Genomic DNA, 14,791 nt, shown 5'->3' on the forward strand with positions numbered 1-14,791 from the left:
CTGACTGTTATAAGGAAACAAGTATAGCTGAGGCTCCAGTCAATCTAATAATAACACTGATGATTTTCAAACAAGACTCAACCTCTAACGGAAGCAAGAAACTCTTTGGAAGGTTCGAAATAGATGAACATTTTAACCTAGCAGACCACTATTATAATATTCATGCAGTCATTGTTCACTGAGGTTCGGGCGTTGAATTTGGTCTTTATTACGCAATTTAACCGACAGTCAATCTCTTATGGTTTACGAGATCCCCATGTACAGAAAAGAATTTGAATAGCCCTGTATATCAATATGGCTTCTAATAGCTTGTAATTTAAATGAATATTTTCGAAAATATTACAATTTTGAAATGCAGGGTTGCGGCGGTACGCGTTGAAAGCTGCCCTTCGCTCTATAGCACTTTATGATCGACAGAGGTCGCACGCGTTCATATGTATATTTACTAATAGCATTGCGCCCGTGCGGTGCCGGGGCGGTTCGCTAGTTTCTAATTCCCTTGATAATTTTCTGAATCAAGTCACAGTGAGCCTGTAATCCAAATTCCTTCGACTCAAACACTGCGAAAATAAGTATCATTCGATTACTTCGGTAGAGAAGATGAATTTGATCTAACATATGTATAGTGTATCCACGAATTTTTTGAAGAATCGATAGATGAATTCATGAATCAAAGCTAATCTAATTATCAAACTAAACTGCATCAACTTTCCACCACCAGGCACAAGAAAGATTCAGTAAGCAACCAGAAGAAATGATTGAATCGGCTAGTGCAGTTTTATTAGAAAATTACTTATTCATTTATCCACATCGTATTCATTATGTGGTTTGAAAACATTTGCATTTTTGAATTGGATCTTACTGGAGGTCACAGAGTTCATACATTTTTTGCATATCTAACTTCTATTCGAACTAGCAAATCCCTCTGAGCTGTTGTATACGAAGTGATTGAAAGAAAAAATATACAGTGTAGGTATGAGGAATGTATTAGATTATTTCAAAAGTTTTGTCCGTTTTAATGAGTCTACTTCAAACTGTAATATGTCAGTGAATACTCATTCATTTCAATCAAAATTAGCATCATTTGAATCATTGCACTTTTGCCATCGTAACACAAGTAGATTAATTCCGTCAGCATGGAAATTGGGTGACCAGAATTCAGTGAAGTCAACGGAGGCCGTTTTCGCCTGGTCCTGATTGGCGAAGGTTGTACACGTGGTAGTCGGTTGGCTAGAGGTCTGGGAAGTATGGCGGGTGATGCAGAACTTAGATGCTCAATTCGTTTGATTTTGGTACGATAATTTGTGAAACGTGTGAACTGGCGTTGTCATGGAACAGGATTTCCTCACAATAGGACTGTTGACTATTCGAAATTCACCTACCCGGTGACTGAATACGTCAAATGTAGGACCAAATATGAATCGGAAACTATGAAAATAATACTGAACAATTTGTCGACTCAAAATAACCTCAGCATCCTTTATGACAAAATGGAATCCCAATTGTGTGCTTTAGAGACCCTCGATGTAACTTCAGATACTTGGGCAGCCATATTATATCCTTAAGTGGAGTCTTGTCTCCCGGAAGACCTTATACGAGTATGACAACGAAGCAGTCTTTACGACAGTGACTCTACATTCAAAGATCGCCTAGACTAGTTGATGAATTTTCTCAGGAAAGAAGTCGAGAATGAGGAAAGAATTACTTTAGCTACGTCTGGATTCGGCATTCAAAGTAAATTCAAGAAGAAAAATGATTCCCAAAAACATCATTCTTCTCTACCAACCGCAACTGGATTGATAAATAACAAACTACACAAAAAATGTAATTTCTGTAGTGGAAATCATACAAGCGAACTCTGCACCGAAGCAAAAAAGTGGACATTATTTGATCGCAAGAAGAAACTTCTTGGAAAGACCTGCTGTTATATCTGCTTGAATTATGGACATATTTCCTAAAAATGTCGTGTGTCCATAACTTACACTCTTTGCTGTCATCATGTGCCCTAAGTCCGAAGATTCAGACTCAAAAGCAAGTGTTATGAGTACGAGTGTAGAAAACAGTCTATCAAACAGTTCATATTGTTATGTTGTCAAACATAATTGTTATCGCATGAAATTGAGTGACTTGAAGAATAAATATGCTTGCAATTTTGAAGCCCTTGATCAAACAATCATATGCAGTAATGTGAACTATATTCGTAAAGGTTCTTGGATGAATAAATTGCAGTCTGTTGGCATCGAAATCACTGATGTCAGAGAAGGGCCAATGGATATTTTGATTGTTGCTGATATAGCTGGAAAGTTATTCACTGGTAACCGATATGAGTTGGAATGTGGCCTAGTAGCAATTGAAACTCTATTAGGTTGGACCCTGATGGGAAAACTCAAAAAAAACCATGAAGAAACTCCGAAATCATCGATAGTGATGTTCATGTTTTCCAAATACGAATCGATTACTGACTTATGGTCATTGGATGTGCTTGAGATTTCTGATCCGTCAGAAAAGAGGACACAGAAAGAAATCGAAGAATTTGTCATGTCTTGATTCTTGAAAAACAAAGATGGCAGATACGAAGTTTGTCTGTCTTGGCTCAAAGATCACTCTCCTTCACCGAGTAATTATGAAACAGCCAGAAGACGATTAGAATCCTTGCTGAAGAAACTTGATTCAGTTACGTTCACGTGATCAATATGGTCAGATTTTCATAGAATGGGAAACCGAGGGTATCATTGAAGAGGTACCCGAGTCGGACCCACTCGAAGAAGGGCATTATCTACCACATCGTGTTAAAAGAAAAAAGCGCGACTACAAAAATCCGACCTGTTTTCGATGCCTCTTCTCGACAGAAAAATCAGCCATCCTCAAACCAGTGCCTAGAAAAGGGTATCAATCTCATTGAATTATTACCGTCTCTATTGATGAGATTTCATTTTTCACCATTTTCATAGCTGACGTAAAGAAAGCTTTCTTGCAGATAAGCTTGAATCCCAAAGAAAGAGACTTTTTGCGTTTCCTTTGACTCGTGCTATGTTCCACAAGGATATTTCAGAGTGCGAAGTTCCGGATTTGGACGCGGTGGAGAGTTCAGATCTGAGAAAAAATCTGAGATACAGGCTGAAGCTGAAAGATGATCTTAGTAGGAGGTTTAGAAATGAATATTTCGGTCAGCTGAAATTGTCATCGGAAAAACGAAAATAGAGAGAAATCAAAATTGGTAAAGTCGTTCTGATGGTAACCGACAATACCAAAAGGATGAAATGGCCTTTGGTGTATGTTCAAGAGCTGATACCTGGGAGGGATAATGAAACACGTCTGGTCAAACTGAAGACAACGAAGGGAATAGTACTCAGGCCTCTACAACGAGTATGTCCTTTGGAGATGAATTGTGCTGATGATTTGGACTTAACTCAGATATCAGGCCGAGCAGTTTCTACAAGAGAGACCGAAAGTAAAGAATCTGAAGAAAACAAAGAAAAAACCTGAACCACTTCCGATAACTACTAGATATGGTAGAAAAGTTGAACTTGTTCAAAGATTTTTTTCGTAGCAATATGAGTTGTTGGTGAACAAGGTTCCACAACTCAAGGTGAAAGTATGTCGCAGATAGTTCATTTTCTGAATTTGTTATAAATTTTTTTCATACACATTGTATTCTCTCCAAGAGTTGTCAAATAACTGCCATTGATATATGATTGATGAGTCAATTGTATTGAACGTTTTTTGAATATATTTGAGTTTGTTGAGTACTTTCATAGTTTCTGATCCATATTTCGTCCTACATTCGACGTATTCAGTTACCGAGTAGGTGAATTTCGAATATTTAATAAGGATACTGCTGTGATGGTTTGGCTCGTTTTGCAGACAATTATAGTAAGTCACACCAGCCGCTGCTCACCATAAAGTACCCATGCTCTTTTTTGGTGAGTTTTTGTCTCTGAGAAAAACCTGGGTGGCTCATCGGTGTCCAATCACTGTAGTGAGAGTCTCCTGTTGTCGTAGATGATCTAATTCTCATCACGCTTGACGATCCAATCCAATGAAGTACCGTTATGGTTGCGCAAAATCAGAGAAAAGCAGACCACTTTTCGACCTATTTCACTTTAACAATAAGTTTCAAACAATCAAAAACCAAATGGTTAGGTTAGGTCCAAAGTGAGTGGATCTATTCGACCCTCCAACGCAATCCGCGAAGGTTTATTGTGACTCACACCTATCCACACTCGACCAAATGAACCCAGGTTCTTGAAGAAGCCGATTAGTTTGTATGGTGAGTGGTCTTTCAGATCAGATGGTAAGAGTACGGCTCTGCCGAACTCTAAAAACCTCATTTGGACCCCAGCGGGGCCCTGCTGCAGGCACATACCAAATAAACCCAGCTTCTTAACGAAGCTGGTTAGTGTGTATGGTCAGATAGTGAGAGTACGGCTCTGCCGAACTCTAAAAACCTGATTCGATCTCCAGCAGGGCAGGCACAAAGTATTTGCTCTGCTGTTTCATCATTTTCCAAACAGAGGCGACACACACTATCTTCGGACAGTCCGAGTCTCATATAAGGATTCAAATGACAGTGACCTGTAAAAAGGCCTGTTAGACATCGTAGTTCATCCCTACTGCAGTCCGACAACTGTTTGGTATCAAGTTTCGAAAAGTGAATGAACGCTTTGGAGTCCGCCAATCCTGGAAGATTTTGCCAGAAGTCTATAAATCTTCTTGCCATCCAGGTGTTCAATCTTTGTTTGGCAAAGCTTAAAGCGATGCCAATGACAAATTCTGGTCCGATGAAGCTGCTTGCAGCACCCTTCTTAGCAAGGGAGTCTGCCTTTCAGACCAGTATGGCCAAAAATCCAGACCAGAGATAATCTGTTAAGTCTTCCTATCGGGGAGAGTCGTTTTTGGCAATTTAGTCGTTTCTCGATAGGAGCCAAGAGCTTTCAACGCCACTTGACTGTCCGAGAATATTTTTATTGACTTGAGTGGGGTTGGATTCTTGCAATCTCTCCGCACACAATTCAAAAGCGTAAATTTCCGCTTGAAATACAGTAGCAAAAGTTTCTAGGCAGGTTGATATTTCTGTCTTGTCCTGTCCACCTTCACCAGAACTGGAAGGTGTTTTCGATCCATTCGTGAACCAACAACTGTCTTCTCTCGGAGAATTCAGCCCCCTCTACTCGATAACAGTACTTCATAAGGCAGTTCGTAGTTGACACTTGAAGGCATAAATTCTGGGATCATTTCCAGAATGCTGGACTTCCAGTGTGAACCAACAGTCTGTTACACTCTGCATTGAATTGATTTGTGTAATGGGCAATATACACAAGTCTATATGCAGTCCATCTATCCTCTCTCCCCAGAAAAATGTCGAGATGAGGTAGATCTAAGATCTCCATGGCCGCTGACGGTGTGGTACTGACGGCACCACTGATGGCCAGACAAGCTTGTCTCTGTATATCAGAGAGCTTCGCCTGGGCCGTCACCAGTCAATTGCACCATAAGTGATCATTGGTCTGACAAACAGGTGTTCAATGTTTGTTTGGCAAAGCCTAGAGCGATCCCAATGACAGGTTCTGGTCCGATGAAGCTACTTGCAGCACCCACCGAATGGGATCTGACGCCCAGTTCTTTCTTCTTCCCACGTACTGTTTGTCATAGTTCAGTCTCCTCCAGGGTTAAATCATCGTCCTGGATCACTCTGGGTTGACCACTTCAGGGCTCATCTTTGAAGCTAAAATCTCCGGAACGAAATTTCGCAAATCAACTTCGAACAAAGCGTTCAATATTCGCTAAATGCCTGGTTGATTTTTCATGCTGTTTTGGTAGCGCTTTGAATCAAATCGAATTCGTAGAGGAAAATTGAGCTGAGAAGAGACAAAAATTGAAATTTGGAAAAAAATTAACAGCGTCAATGTATAGAGTACAAAATTCTCTATCGATCAGTATACAGTGTGTAACAACGAAAACTTAACAGAGCCGTTTTTGAATCTAATAAATGAGATTTCAAAAATAAACCCGGACACGTCTATTTCTAATTAAAGGAAGCACCTTTCAGACTAATCAGATTTTTTTTAGTACGCATCCCCTCGGAGGGGTGCGTCCGACGACCCATATTTAGATAGGAAAAGTAGGTCGAGTGGCACCCTGTTTTGAAGGTCTTTCGAATACCTTCACAACTCTGTTGAAAGAAAATTTTTGTAACGATTAGTTTTCGAGTTAATTTGAAGTTAAAACTGCCATGTGAATAATACATTAGACAGACCACTTGGTAATTTGTATGCCTAAATAAAAAAAATTTCGAGCAGTTCTTATCAGTTCTTCGTTGAATAAAATCCCTTTTTTAAAATCAATACTCACTCCTCTTCTTCCAGTTTTCATTAGTACATCGTTCGATTATCGTGTATTGTTATTTGTTTAAAAATGCCTTACATTACTGCTGGAAGGGTTTCAGTTATTGCTTTATTTTTTGGCAACGACCAAAATGCTAATAGAACATCAATTTTATTCAACGAGCAAAGCCCTGGTAAACACCTGAGCAGAAATCACGTTCTGGATTTGGTCACAAAATTCAGGGAGATAAGTTCGGTTTTAAATAAGAAAAGAAATGTTCAGAGAAGAGTAGTGAATGACAATAATGCGATTGGAGTGATTGCCATCGCCAATCCCAGGTTAAGTACCAGAGGTTTATCAGCAATGGCTGGAATAAGCCATATGAGCGCATGGAGAATCCTTAAAAACCACAAATTCCATCCTTACAAAATTAAACTTGTTCATGAACTCGATGAGGATGATTTTGACCAAAGACAGGAGTTTTGTGAGGGCATGAGTGAGAGATTGATACAAAATCCCGAGCTGCTTTATAACATCTGTTTTTCGGACGAAAGCTCATTTAATTTAAATGGTTGCGTGAACCGTCACAATTGCCGTTATTGATCGGATGAAAACCCAAGACAATACAGAAATACAAACCCAACATCCCCAAAAGTTGAATGTCTGGGCCGGAATATTAGGCAATCATATTATAGGTCCATTTTTCATTGATGGAAATTTAACGGGTGATTCTTATTTACAACTCCTTGAAGAGGCAATACAACCTCGTATAGTTGAAATAATTGAACAGGATCCAAGATGTCAAGATGAATTTATCCATTTTCAACAAGACGGTGCACCACCCCATTATGCCCAGCAGGTTCGGAATTTTTTGAATAATCATTTAGAAGGACAATGGATTGGCAGAAGAGGTCCAATTGAATGGCCAGCACGATCACCAGATTTAACACCACTGGACTACTTCTTGTGGGGATATTTGGAGTCTTAAGTTTATGCTACAAAGCCAGCCAATTTGGATGAATTACGTCGTAGAATTATTGATGAATGCCGAGCTATAACTCCTGAGATGTTGAATAATGTAAGAGCAAAATTCGAACAAAATCTTTATTGTTGCATGGAGTAATATGACGCACATTTTGAACATTTACTCTAAATTTCCTATGTGAGTTACCCTTATTAGGTGTTACTTTTTTTGTGTGTGCTTTAAAAACAATTATTGGGATTCATTAACCCTAAAACAGTTTTTTAAACTCTTCTGTGTCATCAGCATTCAAGGAAATCAGCAGGTTGTATTCGTTGTGTAGGTAAGTTTTTAGTATGATTCACTTTTTTATCAGAAGCATAAAATATCCACGTCAAAAGGCAACCTTCATAAGGGGGTGCCACTCAATTTACCTAAAATGTAAGGGTGGTAACCAACCGGATCCCCCGAAAAAATATCCTCGTAATAAACAAATAATTTTCACTTTTTTACGAAATCAAATGGACACGCATTAGCAGGTTGTCATAATAAGCAATAAAAATACCTTTAAATCTTCAAATTATCTCGAAAACTAATCGTTACAAAAATTTTCTTTTAACAGAGATGTAAAGGTATTCAAAAGACCTTTAAAACAAGGTGCCACTCGACCTACTTTCCCTATCTAAATAAGGGTCGTCGGACGCACCCCTCCGAGTGGGTGCGTACTACAAAAAATCTAATTAGTCTGAAAGGTGTCCCCCTTCAATTAGAAATCGATGTGTCCGAGCTTTTAAGTTTTTAAAAATCTCACTAATTATATTCAAATACGGCTCTGTTAAGTTTTCGTTGTTACACACTGTATACCACGACACAGTAAAATAAATATTCATCGGGATATGAAGCTACAAAAAAACATGACATTGAATCGGACAAAACTTTCCAATCAATCTAATGGGTAAAAATTATTTCAAGTATCAATATTGATTGTGATGAGAAATGAAGAGATGGATGTTCAATTGTTCCATCGTATTTAATTTCACTATTATTTCGTTTCAGGTTTTTTTGCTTAAATAATACATAATACATAATATAATTGTTATTTTCAGCTATTCATTTTCAATTCTCCTTCTGTAGTTCTTTGAGGGATTTCAAATCATTCTATATAATATCAGACAATGGAAGTCCGAACTAATGAAATTCATCTTGAAGAGATGGAGTTCCGTTGAAATGAAATAAATTTTGATAGTCTTTGAATATCAATTTTTATCTTTTTGGGAAAGAAAGTTTTTGGCTTTCTACTACTCCATCTTGATACAAAAAAAGGATGAGGGAATCTTTCAAAGAAAGGAAGAAAGTTATTAATTTGAAAATGAGTAACTCTATACATGGATGTGTAAATCATGCAATGATCATGTCTAAAAGTTACTTCTTTGCATGATCTATCAAAATTATTCACTCCTAAAAATATAACCCCTTCAATTCAATTTTTATCATTTTGAAAACACTCTGTATCAGTCATTGGCGTTTTCGAACTGTTGCAGATGCCGTTGCTTCATCTTGAACTTTTCTCCCTTGAATGTTTCATAATGTTAACTGTACCAGGAAATTACAAAATTTCTACAAATATTTATTTTCAATTGATTATTTGTGAATTAGTGATTTTTTTCTCGATTAGCATGTATGAAGTCAATGATATCAAAAATAACTGCATTCACAGCTAATGCAGGATCTTGTTGGAAAATTCCAAGAATGGCTGATGATTAACCATACTATTACTTTGTTGTTAGATTTCATACACATATATATGGTTAATTATTATTATTATTATTATTATCTGGGATTCTAGGCCATTGTTGAACCTGAAGCACCAAACGTTTCGTTTGCTAGTGCGGCAGATATCATCAGTGATATATGTGTTGACTGCGAGGACTCCCAGTTCTAACAACTGCCGGTCACTGATGATGTCTGCCGCAGTAACAGACGAAACTGATGGTACTTCAGATTCCATTCGACTATAGCCTACTAGCCTGGATTTCGCTGTCATTAATCGTTAACCGTGAAAGTGTATGTTTATCAAATCAGTCAGTTCTACTCCATTTTGAATAATTTGATTTAGGTTTGGAGCTGCAATGGAGTTTGAAGACAATATTGTTATATCTGGTATATCCGGTCGTTATCCAGATAGCAGAAATGTGGAAGAGTTCGAAAAGGCACTATTCGAAGGAAAGAATATGATAACAGATAACGATGAGACGTTTAATGTAGGTGAGTACTTTTTGATAATCAAGCGTCGAAGCAACTGATGTGGTATGTGAATCATTCGATATAGTATAGTTTTTCATGTAGATACCATGGTTATCGGGTAGATTTTCATGCCTTGAGGTCGACGATCTATCAAACTTCCGCTTCCGCTGTTGAAAAATCGTCAATTTTAGGAACCCACTTTTGGTAGTAAAAACACGTAAAATGAACCATTTCCATCACTATTTTATACTACTACTTATATCACCTATCTTAAATGTTCACACACAATGAAAAACTTGGAAATAGATTTTGTCCATACATAATCTTGAAAATTATATCTAATGCAGAGCTCATCTTCGTTTGATGTTTTGAATTCGGGCCAATTTTCAACCTGTAGATACATTCAATTATGAACGCTACACAAAAAAACAATGCTAAATTTTTTTTGAGGGGACATTCCTAGAAGCTGTTAATTGGCTAAGAAATGAGATTGATGAAGGTTCAGCTCAACTGGAGAAGGTTAACCCGTGCTTTATCAAGGTTGAAGTTTGTACTTTTTATGAAAATGCGTTTTTTATAAAATACCTAACAATATTGCAAGATTCAATACATCTGCTGTCCAGAATTTGCTTCATTCATAAATAAACCCAATAGTATATGAATCAAACCTCGCAACACACGCCATACAAAACAAACATAACTTTCCCCCACCAGAGAACTTAAAACTCATAAAACAAGTCAATAAGGGAAACCGCATGGACATTTGGGAAAACTTAAATGTAACAGTCAAAAATCACTTATCGAGGAACAAGTACAAATCAAAACACAACATTCAAAAATAACATTCAGTATATTAAACAAATCAATATACACTCCTAGAAGCAATGAACCTGAAGAAGATTTAACACAAAGAATAGTACCTGATGTAATCCAAATACAGGCAATACAGTCATTCCGTATCCCCATACATTTTTCATGTTTTTTTTTGTTCTTTTTTTGCATGATCTTTTTTGTTATGAACATCCGCGATGCTCTGCTTTGGCTTATAATGCTGTTACTGTTTTTTGTGATTATGTTTTTCGTTATATTCATAATTTGCTAAATCATCTTCTTCCTTACATGTCTCATAGCTCCTTTTCAGATCTACGAATCACAAATAATATTGATCTAAAATAATTATTTGTTTTATATGGATGTCATACTCAGATATAGAGTTTGGGAACGTGCAAAGGAAAGAATATTTGTCAAAAATATTTCTTGAAATGTATAACAAATCTCATTTTTCCATTATTCATGTCCTGAAGATAACGCAAATGCTATGGAAACGTTAGTTTTCATATTGTGAAAATGACTACGTATTTTATGTCTAATAACTAGGAAATTATAAAATCATAAAAGGGAGTTGTTGTTTTCTGCTGTTGAAATCAAACTCCAAGTCTTTGTAACGGTACATTAATGTTTTACAGTGTACCCAGGAATGCCCAAGAGATCAGGACAAATTCCAGACAACTACAAATTCGATGCAGCTTTTTTTGGTTTGAGTTCAGAAGAGTCACGATCTATTGATGTCCGGTCCAAAAGTCTACTCGAAACAACCTTTGAAGCTATTATTGACGCTGGATATAACCCAAATGAATTGAAAGGCAGTCTTACAGGTTCGTATTGAATTAGTTCCAATTTATAAATGTTCCCTTGATATATGAGAAATAGAAACATGAAAACTAACGGATCTTTGATTAGAATTAAATGTGTGAGAAATCATCGAAATTCTTTATTCGTTTGAAATACCTATTCACGGCATTATGTGGCGGAACTTGAGAATAAAAACAATTCAGCAATAAATTACAAATATTATTTAAATGAGAAAGAAAAGCATACAGAGCTACAATATGAAACTTGGCAAATGGTTTGTTTATACATATATGAATATCGAAAGGACAACAAATAAATTCATAAAAAGATTCTCTGAAATAACCGAAAAATGCACACAAAAATTTGATCAGGTCGATAGAAACCAAAAACAAACTCCATAAGGCAATGCAAAATAAACCTAATGATGAAAACTCTAAAATTCAGTATAAAAAATATCGGAATAAACTCAACAAAATGATAGATAGGGCAAAAATAACGTTTCGTAAGAATGAAATAGATAAGCACAAGAATGATTAAAAAAAAATATGGAACTCATTGAAATCAATCGAATCAAAAATAAAGTAACCGAGATCAAACATATAAAAGCTCCAGATGGCAACATTATATCAAATGATCAAATGAAAGCGAAACAGTTTGCTCATTATTTCACGAAAATAGGGTACAATTTAGCTGATGCGAAAAATAATGAAAAGCATATTAAATTCGCCGAAAAAAAGAGTATGCAACTCAATTTTTCTTGAAGAGTGTAGCGAAAAATAAGTCAGAGAAGTGATTTTAAAACCAAAAACAGAGAAAGCTACCGGATTGGATAATATTAAATCTGAAACTCTAATGAAATTCTTTGATTAAATAACAAGACCAATAACATTTATCATAAATACGTCGATCGAACAAGGAATTTTTCCAGATGCATTTAAACACACTGTAATAAAACCATTCATCAACCAATACATCGGTCCAGAATGGTCAATTGCCCGAAATATTAAAAATAAGTACCATTATACCCATAACTAAAGTTACAAACACTATAAAAGCAAGTGAATTTAGACCTATTAATACTTTACCGCCAATAGAGAAAGTTTTAGAAATACCAGTATATAATCAATTATTAGAGTTTATTGACAAAAATCAAATCATGGTTAGCAATCAATCTGGTTTTCGAAAAAAATATTCTTGCGAAACAGCACTACAGTTATCATTAACTAGATTCACAAATGGAACAGATAAAGGTAAATATGTTGTAGCTGTCTTTTTAGATTTCAAACGATTTCTATCAATCGTTTCAACGATTTTGAAACGATTGATAGAAGTATTTTGCCTCAGAAGCCAAGAAGATATGGGATTGAGGGGATGGTTTATGAATGGATAAGTAATTATTTATCAAATAGGAAACAGAGAGTACGTGTGAACGATTATTTCTCATCATATATAACAAATCACACAGAAGTACCACAAGGTAGTGTGCTTGGTCCCCTATTATTCATTCTTTATCTGAACGATATTTAATTATTTACAGACTGTGAGTTCATCAACTCATTTGCAGATGATACCTTATTGGCCTGTACCTACTGAAGTAAATTTAGAAGAAACTGTTGGCAGAATGAATAAAGTTCTAGATAAAGTAGAAAAATATATGAAAACCAATGGAATGAAATTCAACTTTCTAAAAACGAAAGCAATGATAATTTTCCACAATTTTCAGAAAAAGCACCATGCATTACACTCAATTCCAGTCATTGATTCTGTAAAATGTGTCGTATCTGAGGCCCATCAAATATTCCGGCTTTCAAGGTTTCTTTACTAAGTGCAGGGAATTTGCTGGACAAGTATTCAAAACAAGGCCGATTATGGTCTAGGGCCTTAACAAATTGTTTTATCAGCCCTAGTTTAATATATAACGGAGGTAATATTATTTTCTTTCGGTCGACCGATGCTTCGTTAACTACGTCAGCTTCTCCTTGAAATGAAGCATCTCTAGAACGCCATTTTCTTCCACTTCAGTGTTGGTCCTTTGCCCTGCTATCCCAAAGACACAGGAAACAAGGATATTTGGTATAGCCACCTTGTTGTCCCAGGAGAAAGTTCACCATCTTAAAATCAACACAGATATTCTTCTTTCAGTTTTGTGAAATGCCCAATTGGTATACTTCCATATTTGTTGCCATTATATCGAAGGAAACACTTTAAACTGCGTTTGGAACTGTCGATAAAAAGACGCCAGTGATCTGGTGTATATTTCGATACGACCAGTCCTATAATATTGTTACAAAAAACCATATCATCTTGCTGAGAAAAGAAGGCAAAAGATCTTTTTCTCTATTACGCTAGTATGTTATTTCGGTGTCTGGGTCTAGAAATTTCTTTTCCTTCAGTTTGGAGGCAAGCAACTCGGAAGAATCCTTTGGAAGATTCAAATCTCTGATAAGACCGCTTAGCTCTTCCTGAGTAAAGCGCTCAGGACGTGTTGAATCCCCTTCAAAATCACTGTCGTCTTCCTCAAATCTATTAGTCTGTAGTTCGTCAGTTAACGTTTCGACATTATCCCCTGGTAACGTAGGTAGGCTGCTAAATATTGAAATGGGTATCTGTTCAAGCTGATGTGGAATTGGTTAGGATATGTCCACGTATGTCGATGGTTACGATTGATGCCCTTTATATTCACAAGACAGAAATAGCAATCGTCAAAATGTTTTTTGGTTCCCTCCATACCATTGAAACACCAAACCTTGAACATTTTCGTTGTCCTTTCGTCCACTGTCGCAAGTTTTCAAGACATGTTTTGCACACTACATGTGGAGCCCAGGATTTATCCTGATCTCCTAAATGAACACCAAAATAGGCTTGCTATGCCCTTTTTATAAAATCACAAACTGGTTTTCTACTTCCTTCACAATGTACTCGCCACATATGTAGCAAAAAACGTTCGGGTTAATCACACAACTATGCCTGCTTGCTGATTTCTCTAAAAGAAAACTTGAGCTTGAAAAAAAAATAAACTCCCGTGTCTTCACCTTTTCTCAAACATTAAGAGAAGAATCAAGGAAACTTGAAGATCTCAATAGTCTTAGGAAAACTTATCATGATAACAACATAAAAGCCCTGTATAAATCTAGGAAAAAGATGTATCTTAGGAATTTTGAAGAAGAAACGAAAACTTATTACGAAAACAGGATGGAGAAGTCACAAAACAAGAACAAGACCTTGTGGCAAATTATTAACACAAAACTCAATAGAAATCACACCAAAAAGGAAATAATATTAAATCATTATAATCAAATTGTAGAAAATGAGAAAGACATCTCTGACGTATTTGCCACTCACTATTCTACCTCAATCCAACATAAATTCATTTCTCATTTCAAAACTCTGTCCAATGAATGCACCAGCACCTTGAAAATAAATAATAACCATCTCAATAAATTCCACTTATTAACCCCTTCTCAAAACGGTTTTAGAGAAAAATTCTCCACCGAAACTGCTACAATTGAACTGATACAATTTATTAATGATGGATTAAATAGTAAAGATTTTGTGATAGGTATATTTTTTGACCTCACATGTGCATTTGACACTTTAAACATCACTTTTGTTGAAGAAAAGTTGGAAAAA

At 36.3% G+C, this 14,791-nt stretch overlaps 1 protein-coding gene across 1 annotated transcript in view; it reads left to right on the plus strand.

The window, feature by feature from the left end:
- Positions 1–14,791, plus strand: part of LOC111505821 (fatty acid synthase) — a 76,340-nt gene that overhangs the window by 2,964 nt on the left and 58,585 nt on the right. Inside the window, exons 2-3 of the mRNA XM_074174424.1 lie at positions 9,402–9,550; positions 10,996–11,184. Of these exons, the coding sequence (XP_074030525.1) occupies positions 9,415–9,550; positions 10,996–11,184 (325 nt within the window). The 5' untranslated portion in view covers positions 9,402–9,414. The remainder of the gene's footprint in view (positions 1–9,401; positions 9,551–10,995; positions 11,185–14,791) is intronic.

Source organism: Leptinotarsa decemlineata, unplaced genomic scaffold (assembly GCF_025532065.1).
Source record: "Leptinotarsa decemlineata unplaced genomic scaffold, Ldec_3_MD MMD2_tig00000576_RagTag_RagTag, whole genome shotgun sequence".
Lineage (NCBI taxonomy): Eukaryota > Metazoa > Arthropoda > Insecta > Coleoptera > Chrysomelidae > Leptinotarsa > Leptinotarsa decemlineata.